This window comes from Ovis canadensis, chromosome 3 (assembly GCF_042477335.2).
Source record: "Ovis canadensis isolate MfBH-ARS-UI-01 breed Bighorn chromosome 3, ARS-UI_OviCan_v2, whole genome shotgun sequence".
NCBI classification, from domain to species: domain Eukaryota; kingdom Metazoa; phylum Chordata; class Mammalia; order Artiodactyla; family Bovidae; genus Ovis; species Ovis canadensis.
Genome location: NC_091247.1, coordinates 216505366 through 216529778, shown reverse-complemented (window position 1 = coordinate 216529778; position 24413 = coordinate 216505366). Strand labels below are relative to the sequence as shown.

General features: G+C 51.0%; 1 protein-coding gene across 2 annotated transcripts in view; it reads left to right on the top strand.

The window, feature by feature from the left end:
- Positions 1 to 2081: 2081 nt before the first annotated feature.
- NTF3 (neurotrophin 3) overlaps positions 2082 to 24413 on the top strand; it is a 76158-nt gene continuing 53826 nt past the window's right edge. The window contains exon 1 of one of the 2 annotated variants that reach the window (XM_069581456.1): positions 2082 to 2360. In XM_069581456.1, coding sequence (XP_069437557.1) covers positions 2343 to 2360 — 18 coding nt within the window. In that variant the 5' untranslated portion in view covers positions 2082 to 2342. Of the gene's footprint in view, positions 2361 to 3868; positions 4178 to 24413 lie in introns of those variants that run through there. The other variant, XM_069581455.1, reaches the window with a different exon arrangement.

Below are 24413 nucleotides of genomic sequence, written 5' to 3'. Positions count from 1 at the left end.
CTTTTTCTTTTTTTTTTTTTTCTTCTGATTTTTTTTTTTTTTTCAGATTTAAGTTTGCCCCCTTCTCCCTTCCCCTCCTCCCTCCAGACTGTGGGTGACCGGGGAGCAGCAGGCAGAACAGCCAGGACTTGTTTTTAACCCATTCCTCGCTGCAGCGGGAGCCAATTACCTCTCCTCTGGCCGTCTTCGGGGTCACGGACGACCCGGAGCTCCAGCGAAGAGCCCACAGAACTTGGCCAGTGGGACTGGATCTGGGACCCGAATCCCGCCTTTGACTGCTCGGCAGCCGAGGTGGGGGTGGGGTGGAGGGGTGCAAGTGCGGGAAGTGGGGGAGGGCAGGGGGGCGGGCCAGAGCCGAGCGAGAAAACCAGGACCCAGCAGCGCCCGCCCAGTCCAAACCTTCATGGTGCCGCGCGCCGGCTGGAAGGGACAGGTCGGCAGCCTAGTCTGGCCCGGAGGAGGACCCGATCCTATTGGCGCGAGGGAGGCCCTGAAGCGAGACCCTCCCTTCCCCAGGGACCGCGCGAGGTGACGCTCCTGGGCCTCAGTGGGCGCTTCCGGCCGTTTTCGATGTGGCAGCCTCCAGCAGCCAGCAAAATGATGAGGCAGGTACAATCTGGCTAGTACGCAGACCCCAGGCTCCCCATCCCTTCCACCTCCCCTCGGACCGGCGGCCTCACTCCTCGGCGGGTCGGCCTGATCTGGTAGGTGTAGTGCCCTTCGTACTTCTTGATGTCTGACCAAATGCTCCAACAAGTCAAAGGAATATATATATATGGAACCTGGACCCCAGCGGAAACAGCGTGTGCTGCTTAAGGCAGGGCGCGGGGAGAAGTGATACCTACTGACTCCCCTCCCCCAGTGGCGCGCGAGTCCAGAGGTCCTGGCAAGAGATGGGGGGAGGGGTCGCGGAGATGGCACGGAGGAAGAAGTGGGGGGACATGGAGATAAGGATCCCCACGTCACGACCCGGGGACTGGAGGGCGAAACACTGAGCCCCTGAGTTAACTCATTGACCCCTAAGCGACATTTCCCCGCCCACCACCACTTCTCTTGCTGGCAAATGGGCCAAAGCAAGATGACTTCAGCTGGTAAATTTAGAGACCGAGCTCGCCGCAAGCGGGGTCTAATGGGCAGCTAAAATTATCTCGAAATAAGAGATTTTTGCCCCCTGTCCTTCCATTCCTCAAATAATCGCCGGGTGGGGAAGTGGACGTCACTGCCTTCGGAGCGGTTAGAAAAGTCGGTCTGTCGCTGGCCTTCCCGCGCGGTTCCCGCCTGCAGACGGATGGGTGCTGGAAGGGCGCAAGGCTGCAGGGGCAGACCCTCGTTTGGATGGAAGGAGCTTAGGAGGAGCTGAAGGCTTCGTGGAGTGGGAGCCTCCAATTCATCACCCCATCCCTTCCAAGCTCGGGCTCGCACAGACACACACGGTCGCACACACAACTGCCCGTCCCTGGGTCCCCTGACTCCCACCCCGCGCCTCTCTGGCTTGATCCCCCTGCACCGCCGGCTGCGCCCTAGGAGCTGGTCCCGGAGCGGCGAGCACCCTGGGGAGCGGTACCCGGGGCACGCTCGGGTGGCGGGGAGGGGGTAAGGACCCACCAGTGGGCTTGGTAGCGGGTGGGAAGAGGTCTGGAGCGGGAAAGTTCTGAGGGGTTTGCACATTAGACCCCCAGTCGCCTTGGAAAAGGGGCAAGAAAGATCCTTCCGCTTTGCAAAGAAAAACCTTAAATAAAAAGCAGAAAGGAGATCAAAAAGAATTTTTTCAAGAAAAGGAACAAATAAGACAGGCTGAAGGCATAAACCTGTGAAGTGCAGTGAAAAGTTGAATATCTCGTTTTCGGTTTTTTCCTGGATCTCTAAAAGGGAGATCGAGGGGGCAAATCTAAGCATACATCCCCTTGGAAGTTGGGGGTATTTTTCTTTTCTTCCCATTTCTATGGGAAATGACCTGGTCCCCTCACTGGCCCCGGACCCCAGCCGGAGGGGCGCTGGGGCGCAGGCGTGCGCGGCGGGCGGGGCGCGGGGGCGGGCGGCGCGGCGCCGAAGGGGTTAAGGCGCTGAGCGCGGAGCCATCTGGCCGGGTTGGCTGGTTATAACCGCGCAGATTATGTTCGCGGGACTCAGAGTTGAAGGCTCCTCTCCCTACCGAGCAGCTCCGCGCGCGGCCCCCGAGAGAGCCCGGCGCAACTACTTTCTTCCCTCGCCTTTCTTTCTCCTGCTCTTTTTGTCCCCTGCTGGGGGGTGGCGGCAGCGGAGTGGGGGAGACTTTGGATGACCGAGCTCGCGTCCACCTTTCTCTTCATGTCGACGTCCCTGGAAACAGTCACACGGATGCCATGGTTACTTCTGCCACGGTAAGGGGAGGCGGGCGCGCTGGGTGGGCAGGTTCAGGGGCCCGGGGGCCCGGTAAGGGGATGGACTGGGGGACCAGCGCGGGGCCCCGGCTGCGCACTCCGCCCCCACCCCATCGCGCTGCGCTCCCGCACTTTCCCTGGCTCTTGTCTTCCCGAAGTTTACTCCGGGATCTGCCCAGGCCATGGCGAGATCACAGCTACCCTTGCGCGCGCACACACATACACACACATACACACTCACACACACTCACTCTTCCCCACCTCCTCTCTCCCGTCCCTCGGCTGCCGCCGGAGAAACCGCCCAATATCTGGGAAAGTGATCAGGTTTAAGGGACCAGGATTGGAAATGGGGGGCGGAGGCGAGGGGAAAGGGAGACGACGGAAGGGCAAGGAAGGGCTTAGGCAGAACCGCCAGCCCCTCATCATCACACCCGTCTGTTCGCGCAGAGGAGCTCCCCGCGCACCCCGTAACAAAGGGGGTGGCAGGCGGATCCAAGGAGACTAGGGAGCAGCCGCCGCTCCCCGCACGCGCCCCCGGCGCCGGGTTCGCCGCGGCGCAGGGCTCTCGACTCTCCCCCTCTGGGCCCCGGCGGGGCTGGGGGAGGGGATGTGGAGCTCTGAACCTGGAGAGACGCTTCTCAGTTTGGGGAGTTGAGACTCCTCGAGGCGCGGCTACCTGCCGGAGTCCCCCTACCTCCGCTCAGAGCTTCCTGGGAAACAAGCCTGCACCCCGGGGCTCGTGCAGGCCGGTGGCCACCCCACCCTGGGTCTCTGCGGCGCCGATGTCAGAGCTGCGCGCGCGGCCCGCGCCTCTGGGTCCCCGCCGGGTAGCGGCGGGCTCGGGGGGGCCTGGCGATCCCTGTGAAGTCCGTCCGGTTCCTTCGGGCCAGCTCTAGGAATCGGAGGTGCGGGGAGGCTGGGAGGCCCGGGGCGCGACGCATCTAAGTCGGACTTCAGAGCCTCCCCACCCCCCACCCCGCCAAGGACCAAAGTGCTCCTTGGCCCCAGAGCTCCAAGTCACACTCGAAGGAAATTTGGGAAGTTTGGAAGTTGAAGGTTCGGGAAAGGAGGGGCTGGGTGGGGGAGGGGACAGTTCTGGTGGCTTTCGGGCGCGAGTGGGTGCGCGGAGGAGACCCTGGTTCTTTGGGGGAGTTGGGAGCCTGCGTTCCTCAAAGGCACGGAGACCTGCGCGCCGAACCGAGTGGGGGCTGCTGACTAGTTAGGATCCCTCTCGCTGGATCCCTGGCTGGAAGCTTCCAGGTGCAGGAAACTCCGAACTAGGTCGCCTGGTCTCGACCTCTGGCTGAAGGTTCAGAGGTCTGAGTGCTGGCAGCTGCCTGGAGGCAGCCGGAGCGCAGGGCTCCGAGCTGGAGAGCTGGCGACTGCGCGCCTTGGACTTGTTTATGTGCGCGACGAGCAGGGGGCGGGAGCTCCGGGGTGGGGTGGGGTGGGGGCGGGCTAAAAGGGGGTGGGTGTCACCCCAGGACTCAGCCGCTTACCGACTGTGCTGGGAGACCTGCTTTTTACGAAAAAGATACCCCCTCCCACCCTGCAGAACCTAGAGCCTGTCTCAACCCACCGTTCCAAACGTCAGGATGGAGAAAGTTGTAACGCGAGGGAACTTCGCCGTCGGTTCTATTTTCCCAGAGCTCAGAAATTCACCGGTGTCCTCAGCCTGCCCCCACTTAACGCCCCCCCCCCCCCCACTCCTTACACAAAGAAGGTGGAGGGGTAGGATTCAGGGGAGAAAATCCAACAGCCTCTGCGTTGGCCTTTAATGCTCAGGCCTGAGTATGGCGTCAGAAGAGGGGGAGATGGTAAGAAAGGGGGCTCTGAATAGTGTTGGGGGACAGAAGGAAGTCTGCGGGGCTGCCGAAGGAGCGCGCACGGGTTTGTGCAGCTGTGGACTGTTTTGTAGCTGAAAGTGGAGGGTTTGGCTCTGGGCTAACAGGATCTGGGTCCTATGGAGGGCCATCGGGGACCCCGGGCGCTGTTTGGTCAGGCAAGGAGGCTGTTTGGAACATCAGAGCGCTGGCTCTCCCTCTGCTCAGTGTGCAGGTGGAGATATTCATTTCTGAGGGTCTCTTTCACGGGCACACGGCTGCCGAGCAGCAGGTGAGAGCATGTGGGCACATAGGTGTACTAATGAGAAATCTGTGCCCGCTAAGAGTGTCAGAGCAGAAGGAGAGGTGCGTGTGTTAGAGCAGATGGCTTGTGCGTGCCTGCGCAGACACACGGAGTGGGTGTGGTGTGGGAGGGCGGCCGGGGTTGGGGGGAGGTGGGACGTGTGTGGAAGGTTGGGCTAGGCGCTTTCCGATTACCAAAGGGATGGGGGGGGGGTATTATCTGCGAAGATCAGAGTATGAACTTTGTGAATGAGTCCTGGGGAATTTGGCTGGAAAGGCACTGGGGTCTGTGGGGGACAAGAAAAGTGTGGGCTCGAACACTTATTTTAGAGAGATGGGGCATCTGCAGAAAAAGATGCTGGAGTGGTTTTCGCTTTCTCCTCCTCTGCATCCTTCACCCCAGAGAGGAGGGGACTGGAGAAGGCTTAGGGTGAGGAATGCACATTTAAGGGGAAAAGTCTTCTGTGTGTTGGCACAGGGTGGGGATGTGTGTACAAGATTGGAGTGAGCAGAGAAATGTGCTTTGCATGCCTAGTGGTGGGGATGCATGTTGTATGATGGTTATAATGGGTTTTTCAACTTAATAAAGGAATTTTTTCACCATCACCAATTATTATTGATCATCAATTAAACTGTATGAAATGTCCGCTGGAGGCTCAGCCCATTCCTGGGCTCTGGGGCATGGCATGGTGCCCTAGAAAAAAATCTTCCCAGGGCTCAGCCAACTCCTGCAGTTTTGCCAGGAGGAACCAGGAGAACTCAGTGCTAGAGGTTTCTTCAAGAACTGTAATTCAGTTTCGAGTGATGTTTATGGATCTCGGAGGTCAAAGGGAAGCTGACTTGAAATATAACTGTGGTTTTGTAGAAAGATAGGGATGATGGATAGTTTTGTGTGTTGAGGCGGGAGCTGATGGCTGCTACAGTTTCTTGCAGGGAGTGTGGGCTGGGAATGGGAGGGGGTAGCAAGCTGGGTCAGAATGCAGGTCCTAATACACCTGAGGGTGGAGTTTCTGACAGCACAGCAGGGATGAGGCTTCCTGTGTAGGGCTGCATAAGGGTGAGGCAGTGATCAGGAAGAAGATGCAAGGAAGATGCAGCTTGGGAGTGTTAGTCTCGGCTGACTTCTGAGCCGAGTGGAAAGCTGACGTGTGTGCACGTGTATGTGTGCACAGACACTGCGGGGCTGGAATGAAGAACCTGGGAGGAGCCTAGCCTGGAGGACCAGAGGGGTGTGTGTTCTGGCTCTGCTGGGGGTGGTAGGATGTATGTTTTTGCAGGAATTCTTTGGGTCCGAGGAAGGATGCAAATCATCTTGGACGCTCAGATGTGTATCTTGTGGATCAAAGTTTGAAAACTACAGTTAAAAGAAGGGTTGCAGGCTTTTGGAAGCGTTTCGGGCAGGAGGGGAGTGTGATGTTGGTGGGGTTCATACCAGCAGGAGCTGGGGAGGTAACTGGGATGGAGCAGGCTGAGGGATGTGCTCTGGCTGCATACCTGCTAACCTAGAACCTCCTTTTAAAAATCTGTTGCTGAAAGGGAAGAAACAAACCTCTTATATTTGACTCAAGACATTTTTGAATTCCTGAAATGACAGGTGTGCCATTTTGAGGTTCTACCTTACCTGTAGAGGAAATTCCTCTTTGGAAGAGAGTTGATACAGGGTCTGAGCCTTGGGCAAAGGCTCTCGCAGCAGGGAGAGGATGGTGTGGTGGAGATGGAAGGCTTCCCATTGGGAATGCCTCAGTTCCAATCCAGTTCTGCCACTTTGGAGAAGGGTGATTTCAGGGAAGTTCTCTAATCTCTCTGATCCTTTCTTATTTCTCTTTGTGTAAAATGATATTGTCTGCTATGACTCAATGAGAGGAAGGTTCACTCTGCTCCCCGCCCCACCCCCAGTCAAACCTTGGTGTGTTTAGCAGTACAGAGCCTTACTCGGAGATGACACCGATTTGAATACAGGCACTAGCATGGATGTGAAGCATTGCAAAGACGGGTCCTGAACCTCTTTCTCTTTACAGTGCATGTTATGTCCACTGAGTGTCTGCTGTTCATCCATTGTGCAAACAGAGCTTTCTGTGGCCGCCTCAGTTTACTCATCTGTAAAATGGAGATAGCCAAGCCTAGAAGATTACTGATGGGGAGCTGTATTCCTGAAAGGTCTTTGGAGGATTCAGAAGAAAGGTGGTCCACAAATCAACATTAGTAATGATCTGAAACAGACGTTTTCCTTTGCTGCGGACCATGATGCCAAAAGAAATGAGATTTTGAGAACAGAGAAAGTAGCTGTTGTTTTTTAGCATGTTAGAATTAAAGAGGAGCAAAGTCCAGGCATCCTGGGTTGCCATGAAGGACGGTTTTTCCCTGGGCTGTGGATCCTGGGGGGCACGGGCTGTGGATCTGTGATATGGCAGACACCCAGTGCAGTAAGTTGGCATGGCCCACTTTCCCCAGAGACAAAAATGGAGACCAGAGAACGAGGGGCCAGAAAACCCACTCAAGCCTCCGAGTCCTCCCAGAAGTCAGCACACGCTGTCAACTGCTGGCGCAGAGTCAGGCTCCCATCCTTGAGTTCAGTGGCCATAAATAGTCAGGAGCTAAGCTATTTCCATGAGGCACTAAACCAATTCCGTTGCTTTTCTTGGCGAGATTGGGCCAATTAAGTTGATTGGAAGAGGTCACTGCTGATGGCGCTCACATTCCCCAGGCGGGACAGGCCAACAGAGTTTAATTACATAATATTTCCCATCTCCGCAGCTTCCCTCCCCAATGGATCAGATGTGCAGGCCTCCCCCTTGGCCCCTCCATCCAGGAGGGCTAATGGAGCAGGCAGTTTCTGCTCCAAGCTTCTCCAGACCCTTCCCAGAGCAGCTACAGCACTCCCTCCTTAACTGTGAGGAATGTAAATCCACGTGTTGGCTGGAATGCACCCACCACCCTGCTTCCCAACCTTCCCCAGCTGCTGTTTTACTCCTTAATGAGGCAGGCAGTTTCTGGCGGTGGGGACGTTGAGCTAGTGATCGTTGCTAGGGTTTTTGATTTAGCGTTCTTTAAAACTGGGTCTGTTGGAGAAGGACCAGATCGACTGGAGACCAGCCTAAGACCCGACGGGGCTGATGATAAGGGCTGTGGATGTAGTTTGTGTGTGAATAGGCATGAGCAGAAAGAGAGGAGGATGGGGCTGTGTGTGGGGTGGGGACATGGGGGCATAGGAGGGGCCCTGGGTGGGCAGGAAGCATCCCCAGAGCTTGTGATGTGGGTGGCAGGTGTGTGGGTGCCTGGCTCAGACTGAATGGGCATCGTATTATGTCTTGCAGAAGAGCCAGCTTATGGAAGAAGTTGGGAGCAGCTTTATTTTTTTTTTTTCCAGATCATTTGTATCTGGGGATGGAGGATGTGTGAGCTTTTAGGAAGTATGAGGTCAGTGCAACTGGAGCCTCATTCTTGCCTGAACAGATTTCTATTAAGATTGAGGCTGGACAAAGGCAGTCTTCCAGAAGACTCACTTTAGAACCTATGAAAGCGCATGTAGATGGACCAAGATCTTAAGTCTTTTCTTGTTGTTGCTGATAGTTTTCCATACATCAGCCTTTCCTCCTACCTAAAAACACCAAGGGACTAAGTGTGCACCCACCCCTGAGTGGTGAGAATGCATAGGCTGTTTTGTGTCCACATCTGTGTCATGGTCCTTCTCAAGCAGTCTTAACTGGAAACCCCCAGAGGCTGTCTGTCTCTGGGCATCCTCCCAGGACTGACCTCTGGGTGGCTGTATGGTTTCCCTGAAGAAGGATCTTGAAGTGAAATTTGGTGTGGTCTGTTGTGATGGCTCGCTTTTCAGCAGCATCTCCAGAAAAAGTGTCTGTTGAGTCCCAGACCTCCTGCGGGTTTGTTTGGTTGGGGATTTTTGAAAGGATTGAGGTTCTTGCTGATCCAAGACCATACTGAGCTCAAAAGACTCCCAGGCCAAGGTCATCTTAAGCAGCCCAGGGCCGCAGAAAGCCTGCTGACTTGGAGGTAGGGGACCAGCTTGCTGCCAGTCATAGTCAGCTGTTGCTTTGTGACCCAGGCCTGGACGTACCCATCTGTCAGTGGAGAGCTTGAACTTGAGGATCTCAAAGTCCATCCCAGCTGCACCATCGGAGGATTTTACAGTAGCTTCAATGTCTTCCTTCCTAAGTGCTAAAGTGCTTTCGTTAGAGTGCATCTTGGCGTTTCCTCAATGAGCTCCCCCCCTCTTTTTTTTTAAGTCTTTGGGAAATGGCTGAGTCAAAGGCAGAGAAGCTTGTGGAGAATTTGTCATAGCATTTTGTTTTGGCCAAGAATGTTCTTGAAGTTGGCTCTGCCTGCACAGTGTGTACAGAGCTGGAAGGGGTGGGGTTTGGCTTTCTGGTAGACCCGATGCTACTTGTCCAGCATCCATGTGAATGCCTGTTAGAATCAGTGATTCTGACTACAAGAAGTACTCACTTTGAAAATGATTGATGGGGGCGATAGTTAATGATTAAGTACTTGCTGGACACCAGGTGTCACTGCAAATATCGCATGGTGTTATCTCAGAGCCCAAAATAATCTCTTTTACAGCTAGGGAGACTGAGGTTACGTGAGGTTAAGGGGTCTGCTTAAGATCTCCACGTGCGGACTTTGTAGCCTGAAACCCGTGGCCATTCAAGTCCGTCATCTGCCAGTCAGACTGTTTCTGCATTCCATGATGTCATCCAGGTGGGGGTTGCTTGATATGCCCTGCAAAGCCTGTCACCCCACAGGGTAGCCTGCTCCACACGAAGGTTCATTTTCACCTGCAAGACAAATGTTGAGGCTTTCTGGCCACCTGCTGGAGAGCATGTCAGGTCTGTCTGAGCTCCTTTCGCCCTCCCCCTGCACTACCCATCCTGCTGACAAGGGAATCTGCCCTCCCAGAATGGGGGTATTGATTTAAGCCACAATTGCCTCCTTGTAAACTCTATAAGGTTGGAGTCAGACATCTGGTTTTGATCCGCTCACCCACGAGAGGTGGTGGGTCCCAGCGTCCTTGAGACCTGTGATGAGGGTTACACAAAGTCAGAGTGAAAGAGGATGAAGAACAACATGAGGGCTCTTCAGAATTTGGAGACCCCGCAATCCTTGAAGGACTGGGAATTCCCTCCATGTATACTGGGACCAAACATAGATTTCTTGCTGACAGGTTGAAGGCGGGAGTTGCTGCCAAAGACTGGGGTCCCCAGGCTCTGCTTGATGTAAAGCAGAGCAGTTGTAGAGTCCCCCATCCCTGGCACTTGCTTGCTGCATGCCCTTCTCTGGGCAGTCACAAAAGTAGGGGAGCCAAGGAGGTTCTCAGGGTGCGTACTGCCATCCCTGGAGGGTGTGACTTCAGGTTCTTGTCTTTTCTCCCTCCACTGACTTTCCCGTCACCATTACCATACACATGTTTTCAAAGTGATGAATGAGAATGACTTCGTTCTGTTGCTGAAAGGTATTTGCAACGTGCTTGTAAATAGACAACATTCACCTCATGCCTGTGCAATTGTGGGTGCTCAAAAGATTCGTGTTCGCTTTGTTTAAAATGATGTTCCGTGTGTAGGAGGATGCTTTCTTCTTTGTAAAAGCCCTATTATCATTTTTATGACAGAGAGCTGTGTCTTGCGCCCCCTCCCCCTGCTCCGTGTTCTCTCTGTTTTTAGGTCTGAACCCCTGGCATTTAAAAATATCCTCCCCCTCTGGCTCAAGATCGTCCCTTAGGGAATAAAGTTCAAGTTCCTAGTCTGGGATTATTTCCATTCTGTGTCTAGTGGACCTCCTCCTGATGGGGCTCATCCATCCCATGCTTTCACTGGGTCCAGGAGGGAAAATACAGCTCTGGGAACCACTTGTTTCCCAACACGTGTGTCCCAGGATAGGAAGGACCCCAGCCCTCCTGATATTCACCTTGTTCCTCCTTGAACAGCTCGTCTCATCTCTTATTGCACGCAGCTCCATCACATCTGACTCTCACATCTGACTCTCTGTGACTGCATGGACTGTAGCCCACCAGGCTCCTCTGTCTGTGGGATTTCCCAGGCTAGAACACTCAAGTAGGGTGTCATTTCCTTCTCCAGGGCACCTCTCCTTGAGAAGGACTCAAACTAGCCATGCAACCTTGAGCAAACCATGCTCCCTCCATGGGCCTCTGTTTCCTCTTGCGGAAAAAGAAGGAGTTGGATTCGCTGGAAGGTCAAAAGGCCCCTGCCCATCGTGACAGTTCACACGTTCCAAGACTCTGCTGCTCCCCAAGCCTCCCCGTGGCCCCTGCCTGGGGATTTCCGAGTATCCCTGGTGCTCTTGGAGGACTTATGCGCAGAGATGCGGAGGGGGTGGAGGAGGAAATGAAGTTATGTGACGCCAGATAAGTTCTTGAACATATGGAAGAGAGCATGTTTATAAAGTGCTGAAGAGCAAGCTTGCCAGATTTGTGGCAGGTCTTGGATTGGGAGTTGGAAGCTTTGGGAGAGGTTTATGTGGGATAAAATGGGCAGCTGATTTCGGTGAGCAAAGTCGGAAAGATCCTGAACCATCAGCAAGGACCCCAGACTCCGCCTCTGACAGTTTGGGGAGTCTCTGCTCTACATCAGATCCCACTTTCCTCCTGTGCTCTGTAGAGACTGAAGGGCTCCCGGAGGTTTCGATGATCCACTGAACCTTTCCTGGCACATCACTAATTATGGGAACTGAGGTTTAGTAGAAACTCCTGGATGGATGGATTAATGAGTATGGCTTCAATGTAGAAGGAAACGTCTTTAGATCATAAGAGGATACGGGTGGCAGAAATATACCTCTGTTCTTGAATTTGCAATGGCCATGGAGGGTAATTCTGTGTGTATGTTGGACTTAAAAGGCTCTCCCTTCCCCACCAGGGATATTGAAAGCATCCTTCAACCTTTCATTTTTTGAGCGACAAACACTTTCACTCTGGGGCTTCCCTGGTGGCTCAGGTCATGTAAAGAATCTGCCAGCAATGCAGGAGACCTGGGTTCAATCCCTGGGTTGGGAAGATCCCCTGGAGAAAGGAATGGCAACCCTCTCCAGTGTTCTTGCCTGGAGAATACTATGGAGCCTGGTGGGCTATAGCCCATGGGGGTCGCAAAGAGTCAGACACGACTAAAATACACTAACACTTTTCACATCTTTGATTCACCATCCCTTTCTCCTGGCATCCTTCCGACATCCCTGTCTTCTCACTAGAAGATGAGCACAGCAAAGAAAGGGATCTGACCTTTTCACCTCTGTGTCCCCAACCCCTTGACATGTGTTGGGTGAGTGGATGCAGAACAGGTCATCAGGGAGTCCAGCGGTGAGAGGCCAGGCTCAGAGAGGTGACGCGCCTTTCCATGGGTCCAGAGTCGTGTCCTGTGTCCCATTTTGGCCTGTCCCGAGGCTGAGACTGGGAAGCGTACACCCTGCTCACCAGGTAGGGCTGTTCTTGCTCTCTTTAGAGACCCACTCCTCCCCTCCCGATAGTCTGCCAAGTCCTTCTGCAAATATGGGTTTTCATGACAGAAGAACTGGGGTTTCCCAGGTGGCTCAGCCATAAAGAACCTGCCTGCCAATGCAGGAGACTCAGGTTCAGTCCCTGGGTTGAGAAGATCCCCTGGGGAAGGAAATGGCAACCCACTCCAGTATTCTTTCCTGGAGAATTCCATGGACAGAGGAGCCTGGTGGGCTACAGTCCCTGGGATCACAAAGAGTAGGAATTTGTGACTAAACAACAGCAACATCTCTAGACTTAATGAAAACACATTCAAAGATTATTCATGGCAGAAGCCAACACAGTATTGTAAAGCAGTTATCCTCCAATTAAAATTAACTTTTTAAAAAAGGTTATTCATTGAACAGCCTATTGTTGGCTGACAAGTCTCAGGCCATGTGCTCGATGCTGGAGAAGCTGAAGAGATGAATACTGCAGCTCTGAGTTCCAGGGTCTGGGAGCTGCTGAGGGCAATGGACCACATGCCATATACTAAACATATTTTGGCTCATATCACTGGGCTCCAGGGAGGGGCGGGCTGAGCACGGACATCCAAATGCAGGGCTCCTGGCTGGAGTGTTGTTTGTTGATGCGAGTAATGATAGGGAATCCTCTTGAGCAGCAGCAGGCTGGAGGATCCATGAGGGTCTTCTCTTCTGCTGTAGGACAGTGGTCTTCTCCTCCCTGAGTTCCCCAGGCCAGACCAAGCCTCAGGTGAGGGATGCTCAGAGCCGGTTGTGATGGGAACTCTTGGTTCTTCCCGGGGAGAGCTTGAGGAAGGTGCGTGTTGTACTGGCATTGGGTCTGGGCGGATGTATAGGTGTGTGTGCTCACGAGTCTGCTTTCCAGCAGTCGCCCTGCTCTTGGCTTTCGTTGGCTCAGGCAGGGAAAGTGCGTCCGCCTGAAGCTCTTCAGAGCCTCTTCTCAAGGCTGCGCTGTGTCCTGTCTGTGGCCACTGTTGACACAGGGACAGACTGCCACCTACTGTCCACTCCTGTCCTCTAGGAGTCCCTCCTGCTCAATGAGCTCCTCGGCACTTTTTTTTTTTTTTTCACATCCTGTTTTTAATCGGTCCAGATACCAGCAGAAAGAGAACAGAATCAGGTCCTTATTAAGTGACTTCTTTTGGAATTTAGGAGGTTTTAAAAAACATAACACATCTGTTAGGTATTTTTCTTATCTGCTTAACAAAAATGTTATTTGAAGGAGGCCTCCTGCCTCTCCTGGAGTACCTGGGTGCCCTGTAGATTCCCAAGAGGAGGAAGGCTAGGTCCTGCCTTCAGGAGCCTTACAGTCTAGCTGGGAGTCGGGACAGACCTGCGAAGAAACAGGCCACAGGGCAGGGCAAGATACGTTGGTACTTGACGTGAGAGTGGCCGGGACCTCAGAGGCTTTGGGGGTTTGGGGAATGAGGAGCCCTTGTAGGCAGGGTGATGAGGGGAACAAGTGTAGACAGCTTGAGCAGGTCTGCTTTCAGAAAGCCCAGGGTTTGGTGAGTGACTCCTGAGATTGCTGCCAACAGGCTCTGAGCCGGGATCGGGGATCTGGCAGCTCCCTGTGCCTCCATTGTCAGTTCTGATGACACCGGGCATCGCATCCCACGTTTACACGCAGTGGGAGATGGAGCCGCGTCTCCGCCTTGTCAAGGACCAGTAGAGCCAGAGTGCCTCTTGCATCCGCTGCAGGGAGGACGTCTCAAGGTGTGGTCCTGTCCTGACAGCCCCGCACACGGCGAGAGGGTGAGAACTGCCCCCGAGTCACGGTGGGTGGGTGCTGTACAGTACGAGGAGGTGATCGGCTTTCAGGAGGTTTCTGCCCGCTGCTTCTCTCCTGGACCATCCTTCCAGAAACACACCTGCATAGCGTTGAGTCGAGGAGTTTTTCCAGAAGAAACTACATTAGTTTTCTCATGTAGGCCATAGCTCAGATCTAAGACTCTTTCATGGTAGAGTTCATTCTACCATTGCCTTTATGGAGTTGATTTTAAAGTATCTAAGACTTTTTTTTTCCTTCTTTTTTCTTTCTATTTTCAATTTTATTTATTTACACATTCTATCACATAAAAGGATACAGAAATCCATTAGCTTTTAGCCAAATAAAAATGACAGTTTTTCAGAGTTTGAAAGATTACCCATTTGTATAGTGGAGAAGGCAATAGCGACCCACTCCAGTACTCTTGCCTGGAAAATCCCATGGAGGAGCCTGGTAGGCTGCAGTCCATGGGGTCACTAAGAGTCAGACATGACTGAGCGACTTCACTTTCACTTTTCACTGTCATGCATTGGAGAAGGAAATGGCAACCCACTCCAGTGTTCTTGCCTGGAGAATCCCAGGGATGGTGGGAGCCTGGCGGGCTGCCGTCTATGGGGTCCCACAGAGTTGGACACGACTGAAGTGACTTAGCAGCAGCAGCAGCATTTGTATAGATTTATAGAGAAAAAATAATTGTAACTTTCTTTGAATTACTCAGCTGACAATTTATATAGTCATATCACATTTTAGCAAGTAGAAAATATTCAGACTTGGTAGTAATTTTAAAAATTTCTAACAAGATTGACTATTTTACTATTTACTATTTTACTATTTGCCTATTTTACTGCTCAATAAAATCAAGTAATATGTCTAGTTGGGGACAGTCCAATGAAAAAAACACTGGCACAATATAAAGTATCTAAGACTTTTGATGGCTGTAGATTAAAATGGGGGAAAAGTTGCTTTTCATAACTCACTCTCCCATTCTTTTCTTTTTCTCTTTCTTTCTTAGCATGCCAGTGATCATCCAGGAAACCTTCAGTGTATTTGTTCCATGTTCTTGTCTCCCGGTGTGTGTGTGTGTGTGTGTATGTGTGTGTGCGAGAGAGAGAGAGAACAGAGAGAAAGATATTTTAGATTGTGGTCTATTACCAAGCCTAGGAAATCAAGTTGGATTGGGGTTGAGTTACTGGTAGGGAGACCTCAGCTTGTCACTCTAATCCTCTGGCGTTTCCCGCTAACATTTTGGCTCTCTATGAATCGGGACTCTCTCTTCCCAGCCCCCCAGCAGTGTTTACATCTGCTTTTGGGACTGCTGTATTACGTTACCGTCTGTCTGCAGAAAGTCTGAGTTCTTGGGGGACCACTCGACAGAGGCACGGTCAAGGATGGAGCCTTAGCGTGGGTCTGAGTTTTGACTGAGAAGGGAAAAAGGGGGGCTTTAGCAGTTGGAGAAGAATTCCCGTTGCTTATCATGTGTTTTCTGTGGCACAGCGGTGTCTGTGACTCTTACATGAAGAGAGAGAGTGAGCAGAGTTTGAGATAGAAGTTGAAAGGGAGATTTTTCCAAGAGCAGCCAGTAAGGAGGGAGAGGCTTGCTTGGGCCCAGCCATGAACATGGGAGGTTTTTCTGATGGTCTGTGGTATGATTTGTAATCGTGAGTGAAAGTAGGAGGAGATGGGAGGGGGGGAGAGTTCCAGGTGAGGAGGCAGGTGGAAAGAAGCCCCAGGTGAGGGAAAAAAGTGAAAGTGAAAGTGCTCAGTCGTGTCCAACTCTTTTCAACCCCAGGGACTGTAGCCTGCCAGGCTCCTCAGTCCATGGGATTCTCCAGGCAAAGAATACTGGAATGGACTGCCATTTCCTTCTCTAGGGGATCTTCCCATCCCAGGGATCGAGCCTGGGTCTCCTGCATTGCAAGTGGATTCTTTACATCTGAGCCACAGGTGAAGGAAACCAGAGACTGAAAGAGCTGAAAGCAGTCAAGGTCCTAGGGCACACTGGAGCAGCGTGGGGTGATGCGTCAAGGGAGGGGGACGTAGGATGGAGTGCCAGCACTGAGCTTCCTCCCGACCCCAAGGGCGATGGAGCCAGTGGAGGTGGCCCAAGGGAAGGTAGAGTTAGCTTTTTGTTTTTTAAAAAAGATCACTCTGGTGCAATATGGGAGATGGCTCTTCATAAAGAGTTGTTCAGTGGACGAAGACTGTTGGCTGGATTGATGAAAGCATGAGTGAATGAGTGAATAAATGAGTGGAAGGCAGGGGAAGCATCAAGCCCGACTTGCCTACTGGTCACTCTGACCACTGCTGGCCCCTGCGGAGATGAAGGGCTGGGAGGAGAGGGGGCAGGTCATGGATCAGCGTGGCTCTGACTCTGAGGAAATGCGGACCAGTACGATAACAACACTGAGAGGTCAGTGGGCCCTGGGAGGTTCTCCCGACCTTTTTGGTTTTCTTACATTTCTGTCCTAATTGATTTCATTCCAGATCAGGAAAGAAAGTGGCTTTCTGAGTGGCACCCCAGAAAATCTGATACTGTAATAGTGACTTTCTCTGGAGGGGGTTGCTGGCCCTGCAGACCTTTTGACAGGCTTGGAGGAGTGGGTGGACATATGGTGCAGTTTCTGGGATGTCTAGAGAGTCCTAGATTCTGGACATCAGATCCATCTATTGATGTTCCCTATGGATTCGTGTGTGTGTGTTTGTGTGTATTTCAATCTCCTAAATAGCCAGTTCCACAAAGCCTCTTTTGCTTACAGTGGATCCATATAGAGAATCACTGGCGATCATGTTGGTTACCACAGAGAAGGCAAGTATTTATGACAGTGACCTAGCCAGACACTCGGCATGCCGTCCAGCGACTTGGCCTGCAGTAATGCAGGAATGCCCCTTGGTCAAGGCGAGGGAACCAAAGAGACTCTCCTGTGTCACCTTGAAAGACTTTGCTCAACGAAGACTCTCCCTTGTGCTTACTGTCCTATTCTTTCCTCACACTTTGCTGTTTTATAACTTTGGCCAACTCAAGTTGAATGTCTAGGAACAGGACAGAGGCATCTGTGTTTTTAAAAGCTCATCAAGAGAACCAGCTCATTGGAAAAGACCCTGATGCTGGGAAGGATTGAAGGCAGGAGGAGAAGGGGACAACACAGGATGAGATGGTTGGATGGCATTACCAACTCGATGGACATGAGTTTGAGCAAGCTCCGGGAGTTGGTGATGGACAGGAAAGCCTGGTGTGCTTTAGTCGATGGGGTTGCAAAGAGTTGGACATGACTGGGTGACTGAACTGAACTGAACTGGAAGGTTTCAATGTGCAGCCAAGGTTGAGAACCACTAGCTCAGAGTAGGACTCCCTCTGCCCCGTCCTTGCCCTCTGAAGGTTCACTGTGGCATCTGTCCCAATCACTGAGGTCCCCATGAGTCCATTATAAGTTGAAAATGTAGTAGTTTGAAAATGCACTGAATAATACACCTCAGATATCAAACATCACAACTTAGCCCCGTCTACCTGAAGTGTGCTCAGAACACTTCCATCAGCTTGCGCGCATGCCTGTGTGTTCAGTCGCTCAGTCATGACTGACTCTTTAGGACCCCATGGACTGTAGGCTTCTCTGTCCATGGGATTTTCCAGGCAAGACTACTGGAGTGGGTTGCCATGCCCTTCTCCAGGGGATCTTCCCGACCCATGGATCGAACCTGGGTCTTCTGTCTTGCAGGCAGATTCTTTACCCTGAGCCACCAGGGAAACCTCATTGAATACTGCACTGCAAGTGAAAAGTTGGATAGATGGCTGGGAAGAGAATGGCTGAAAGTATATCGTGATCAAGGGGTAGCATCGAGAGAGAGGATCTATGCATACTGCCAACCTGGGAAAAAGAGATCAAAATTCAAAAGTACCATTTCTACTGAATGCACGTCACTTTCACGTCCTCTCAAAGTCCAAAAATTCTAAGTCCAACTGTCCTAGGTCAAGAGTTTGTTGTCTCACTGAGGGATGTTCAGCTCATTTGAGTTGAGCTCTTCTGCTCCCTGCTCATCCGACATCTGCCTCAGAAAGTGGAGCTCAGAAGGGCAGATCACGGGGGCCCAGCCAATTCCAAAGTGACCCCAACCCTGTCTTCTGAAGGAGATGTTGAGGGTGAGGCTGGGGAGCAGAGAGGAGAGACTGGCATTCCTAGCACCTAAGAGTTGTGCAGGTACCTTCATGCTCATCATCTGGTTAATTCCCCCAACTGCCCCCTCAGAGGCAGCTCTCACCCCATGCTGGAGGGCACGCGGTGTCCATAGTGCTTTCAGAGCACAGAATGGTTTGTGGTCACTGAATGGTCAGATTTCCTGCCTTGCTTCTCCGTGGGAACTTGCGCACCAGTCAGAGGCCCCACTCTTGGTATAATTACGGAGCTGGGCTGGCGATTCCAGCATCAGTGGCTCAGCGAGAAAGTTAGCACCTCTCTCCCCTCTCCGGTCTGTGGGATCCACCCACATGCCAGGTTTAGGGTGATGGTGCTCCCAAGAGGTCCACCCTGAGGACCGGCTTTAACCGATGGGCCTCCTGGTCAGAAGGCAATAGTTCTGTTGCCATTTTCCCATGAGGAAAGATGTGAGGAGGGCAGGGGAGTGGAGTGGAGGGTCAGAGACGAAAGCTAAAATTTAAGGTCTGAAATGCCAAATGAGGTTACAGTTCCAAAGACACGTTCCTGAATTGTAAGGTGGACCGTGTGGAGTGGTAGCCATCATGAAGTTTCTAGTTTACAAGAAGTGCTACCTGTGTTTGCTGGCAGGCAAGGTGGGGCTGGATGTCCAGTGCCCATGGCTAAGTGCGTACTTCTCTAAGCCTCTGGCTTTGGAATCCTCCAGTCCAGACTGCTGAGCTCTGGGTTGTAAAATTACTGTGGATGGTGACTGCAGCCATGAAATTTGAAAGCTGTGATGAACCTAGACAGCATATTGAAAAGCAGTGGCATCACTTTGCCAACAAAGGTCTGTCTCGTCAAAGCTTTGGTGTTGCCAGTAGTTATGTATAAATTTGAGAGTTGGACCATAAAGAAGGCTGAGTGCGAAAGGACTGATGCTTTTGAACTGTGGTGCTGGAGAAGACTGTTGAGAATCTCCTTGGACAGCGAGGAGGTCAAACCAGTCAGTCCTAAAGGAAATCGGCCCTAAATATTCATTGTAAGGGCTGATGCTCAAGCTGAAGCTCCAATACGTTGGCCACCTGATGCAAAGAGCCGACTCATTGGAAAAGACCCTGATGCTGGGAAAGATTGAAGGCAGGAGGAGAAGAGGGTGACAGAGGGTGAGACAGTTGGATGGAATCACCGATTCAGTGGACATGAAGCTGGGCCAACTCCGGGAGACAGTGGAGGACAGGGGAGCCTGGCGTGCTGCAGTCCATGGGGTCACAAAGAGTCAGACACGACTTAGCGACTGAACAACAGCAACAGACTGCTGAGTGAGCCTGAGTATAGTTGGGACTTTTGATGGCATGAGCTGCACCGACCAGATGTTGGGCCTGGGGAGGTGGCTCCTGGGAGGATCCTAGATGGCAGTGGCGGGGTCGGGATCTGCAGCAGAGGGTGAAGGAGGTGTAGGCAGGTGAGCGATCACGTTCTACATGAGGCACTGCTAGGGAATTGCCCGTGAGAGACAGAGACGAGCCCTGAAAAAAAAAACAATGGAAGCAGAAACCCACAGGGCTCTCTGTGTCTATCCTGCGGGTGGAACTGAAGTCATTCTTGGCAATGGGTAGCTTCCACTGCCACCACCGCCCCCCGCCACCCCAACACACACACCCCACCCCGCATCACACAACCATCACCCTTGGCAATGGCTTTCTGTTTTTAAATCCAGGGACAGTAATGTTTCAAAGAGGAGGCAAGATATGAGCTGAAACATTTATATCTGGGTTCTTTTAAAGAACTTTTATTGAAATACAGTTGATGTATAATGCTGTTAGTTTCAGGTGTACAGCAAAGTGATTCGGATGTACATATGGTACCTTGTTGTTGCTGTCGTAGGTAAGTTGTGTCCGACTCTGCGACCCCATGAACAACAGCTCGCCAGGCTCCTCTGTCCATGGAATTCTCCAGGCAAGAGTACTAGAGTGGGTTGTCATTTCCTTCTTCAGGGAATCTCCCCAACCCAGGGATTGAACCCATGTTCGATCCTGCAGTGGCAGGCAGATTCATTCTTTACCACTGAGCCACCTGGGAAGCCCCAGAGATCATGGTGAAGGAATGCAACTTCAGGACAGTGGACTGTATGGAGAACTGATACTTAAGCAAGAGAATCCAGGTTCTAGTCACTAATAGTCACAACCTCTTGGAGCCTTGGTATCCTCTTTTGTAAACTAGGATTATAAACCCCAGGGATTTAGCATATTAGGGTAAAGTTTCAGATGAGATAATGCATAGAAAAGTGCTTTGCAAGCTGTAAATTCCTTTAGAAATACATGTTGTGGTTGAAACTGGTGTATTCTGATGTTAATAACATATTGTTCTTTTTGGTAGGCAGCTTTCCTCCAAGTCAGCCTGGGAAAATGTTCCTTAAAAGAGATGCTGCGGCACTGAAAGCTGGGGAGAGAGCCTTCAGGGGGCACCATAAGAAATGGGAAGAAATGTTACCACTGTGTCTTGGAAGCATCAGTGTTATTCCTTGACAGCTTTCTGATGATGTCATTTGGGGTGTAAGTTCAGTGAAAGTGGACATGTTAGTCACTCAGTTGTGTCTGACTCTTTGCAATCCCACCAGGCTCCTCTGGACATGGAATCTCCAGAATACTGGAGTGAGTTGCCATTCCATTCTCCAGGGAACCTTCCCAACCCAGGGATTGAACCTGGATCTCCTGCCTTGCGGACAGATCCTCTACCATCTGAGCCACCAGGGAAGCCTGTAATCTCAGCATGCTGGCATTCAGGAGGGACGGATGGCACTGCGCATTGGAAGCGGACAAGCATGTGGCAGTCGAGATGTGGTCCAGGAAACGAGTTCCTGTCAGTGTGGGTTCTTTCCTTCTGCAAGGTCATCCCCTGAGTCTGTCCCCAGCTGCTGCTCCTCGTCACCCTCTCTCTGCACTGTTACCTCTGCATTCTTGAGACAGAACTTCCATTCCAGCAGCATCATGGGTCTGGTGTCAAAGTTCATAGATGACTTACCCTGCTTTTTTATTATTTCGTCATTATGAAAACCCCTTCAAGACATCCTTGTTCTCGCTTTGTGGAGGTCCTGCCTTGTATCTGAGATTATGAAATATTCAAGGTCCTTTTCTCTTTGCCCTTTTAGCTGCCTCCAGGGGGTTGAGTTTTTCCGATAGTAGAGTTTGCTGTTTCTTTGCATGGTGCCGGCTTTCCTCGGAGAGTGGTTGGTTACTCTTATCGCCGGGCTATCTTATATGGCACATTCTTCCACAGTCATTGCATGTGGATTCAGTGCTTGGTACCAGCTTCTAGATTCTCTGTGGCTTTTTGAACGTGTGCCTTCTTTTAGAGATTCCTTAACAGTTCCTGGTCAATGAAAATCTCCCTTCTTGTTTCCAAGCCTAGACAGTTATAAATGTATTTTCAATGTGTTTTCTGTTATTGAATGAACTTGATACAATAACACCTAGACCACACCTCGACTGCCCCATGCTTGTCCACTTCCAACAGGCAGTTCCATCCACCCTTCCCGAATGGCAGAATGCTGAGATTACAGGCTCAGATGGTAAAGAATCTGCCCGCAAGACAGGAGGATGGCAGAGGGTATGCAATCTGCCATCTTGAAATAGGAATCCCTTCAAAGTTCTTAAGAATCTTAAGTGGAATGTTTAAGCCAAGGTGGAGATAACAGTGATAAAGCTTCGACTGCTTCGCACAGAGCTTATTGTAGATAGACAAATCTGTTGTGTTAGCTGTGTATCATTATAATTAAGATAGAGCATCAGCTGGAACTTCCCTGGTGGTCCAATGGTTAAGAATCCCACCTTCCAATGCAGGGGATATGGGTTTGATCACACGGGTTTGATCCCTGATTGGGGAACTAAGATCCCACGTGTTTCGGGGCAACTGAGTCAGTGCACCCCAATCAGAGAGAAGCCCGTAAGCTGCAACTAAGACCCAATACAGCCCAAAATAAATAAATGAATACATTTTTAAAATAGAGCATCAGCCTGGTTTTAAAACCCATCTCTAATTCTTAGCTATGAGTTCTTGACAATATTGCTAATGTTGTCAGTTTCCTTAAGTGTAAAAGGATATTACTTTCTTGAAAAGACTAAATAAGTTATAGTAGGTAGACTCAGAAAGTCTGGAACACAGTCAAGGTTCAATACATGCTAGCTATTTTTATCATGATGTTATTAATTAACCCAAAGGGGGAAATAACCAAATACATTGTTATCTTAGGGAATCCACGGGCAGGAAACTACACACCTTTCTGCAAGAAACACAATTTCACTGGTGAAATTCTTCTCTTGTTGTCCTTTCATCTAACTGTTAGATTCATTTTTGAGTTAACTTTGCATATTTAACTCCTTTTCATGAACAACCCTGATTTTTAAGACTATTTTCTCTATTATCACACAGAATGAACGTTGGGAATTCCAAAACAGTGTAGCAACTGGGTTGCCTCTTACTCTTTTCTTTGTCTCCTACATTTCCTGGGATTTTTGTGGATAAGCAATTTTGTGGCTCATAGAAATAGGGTGAATGAACCCACACTACCCAACAGGTGTAGGATTGAATAAGGTTTGTGGGAGACTCTCTGTCCCCCATCAAGTAAAGTCCATGATACACTTGACCCCATGACCCACTCTCCCTTACCCCCAGGTTAGGCTTGAGTATCCTGCCTCCATTCATGTTATTCTCAAAGCTCAGGACCTCTCTCCTGACTCTGTCCGCCTGCTTGACCATTACAACTGCTCACTCAAGAAACCTTCCTGAAGGCCAGAAACACACCTCTAGTACATCATTTGCTACATTATAGATGCTCTTGGGTCTGTCTCCCCCATGAGTGTGTCCACCTTTTGTAGGTTAGGGCCTTATTATAATTACGTGTGTATGCTTGCTAAGTCAGGAGAAGGCAATGGCACCCCACTCCAGTACTCTTGCCTGGAAAATCCCATGGGTGGAGGAGCCTGTGGGCTGCAGTCCATGGGGTCATTAAGAGTTGGGCACGGCTGAGCGACTTCACTTTCACTTTTCACTTTTCACGCGTTGGAGAAATAAATGGCAACCCACGACGGTATTCTTGCCTGGAGAATCCCAGGGATGGGTTAGCCTGGTGGGCTGCTGTCTATGGGGTCACAAAGAGTCGGACACGACTGAAGGGACTTAGCAGCAGCAGCAGCAGCTTGCTAAGTCACTTTCATGTCTGACCCTTTGTGACGCTATGGACTGTAGCCTGCCAGGCTCCTCTGTCCATGGGATTCTCCAGGAGTGGGTTGCCATGCCCTCCTCCAGGGAAATTTCCTGACCCAGGGAATGAACACACATCTCTTATGTCTCCTGCATTGGCAGGCAGGTTCTTTACCACTGACACCACCTGGGAAGCCCATTATAATTATATCCGCCAGCAATTAATATAGCTCATAAGAAATGTTGGTTACACTGAACTGAACTACAGCAGCACAAGGGGGTCCCAGAAATTGGCAAGACTTCTCCAGCACTGATGAATCTATCTTGGTTGAGTGTATGTTTGTGTGTCTTAAAAGCTCTCTTTTTTCCATGGGAAATTTAAACTGGATAACTGAGAAAAAGCAACCGCTTCATTCTTGGCCAGGGCTATAAAGTCTTGGCTCTGCTGGCAGGCGATTCCTACATTAGTGTCCAAAAAGGAGTCTTCTATCCAGAAATATTTAGTAACCTCCTGCTGCGTGCTGGGACATGGTTCTAGGTTCAGGAGACAGGGCACAGAATGAGAAAGGCCAATCTTCTGTTCTCAAAGAGCTTAGATTCCAGTGCAAACAATCTTTGAATGCAGAAATGAATAAAGCAGATAGATGAAAAGAAAGAAAGGAAGGAAGGAGGAAAGAAAGAAAGGGAGAAATGAAGAATTTCCCTATGGGGATGAGTGTCAGGATGGATAATAAAGCCAAGTGATGTGAGACCCAGTGGGAGAGGGTATTTTATTTTATTTTGCTTTCCAGGCTGTGAGCCATGCAGGATCTTAGTTTCCTGACCAGGAATTGAACCTATGCCCTTTGCTGTGGAAGCATGGAGTCCTAACCACTGGACCAGTAGAGAATTCACAGAAGATATTTTAGATCTCTATGTTCAAGACACAGCAGAAGGCTCGAGCGGCTGGGACAGAGAGTGAGGGAGGCCGGCTGGATCCTGTAGGGTTTCATGGGCCAATACAGAGTTTATTTGCGTCACGAGCAGAGGTGTGTAGTGAGAAACCATGCCCCCTGCAAATATGGTGGGAAGCCAGAGTCTTTTGCAAGAACGGTGGGAAGTCACTGGAGGTTTTGGAGCAGGAAATAATGTCATCTGCTTAACATTTGTAGATGGTCACTTGGTCTGCTTTGTGGGGGACAGGCCTCAGAGGCAGTGCGACAGTGGGCGAGTGAGGATGGTGGCCTGACTTGGGTGGTCTCGAGAGGCATGTTCAGGAACCAGAGGACTTGGGATCTGATTTGGAAGTAAGACTGGTAGAACCCGATGGCCAGTGAGAGAAGAGAATATGAGAGAAAGAAACCTGTCAATG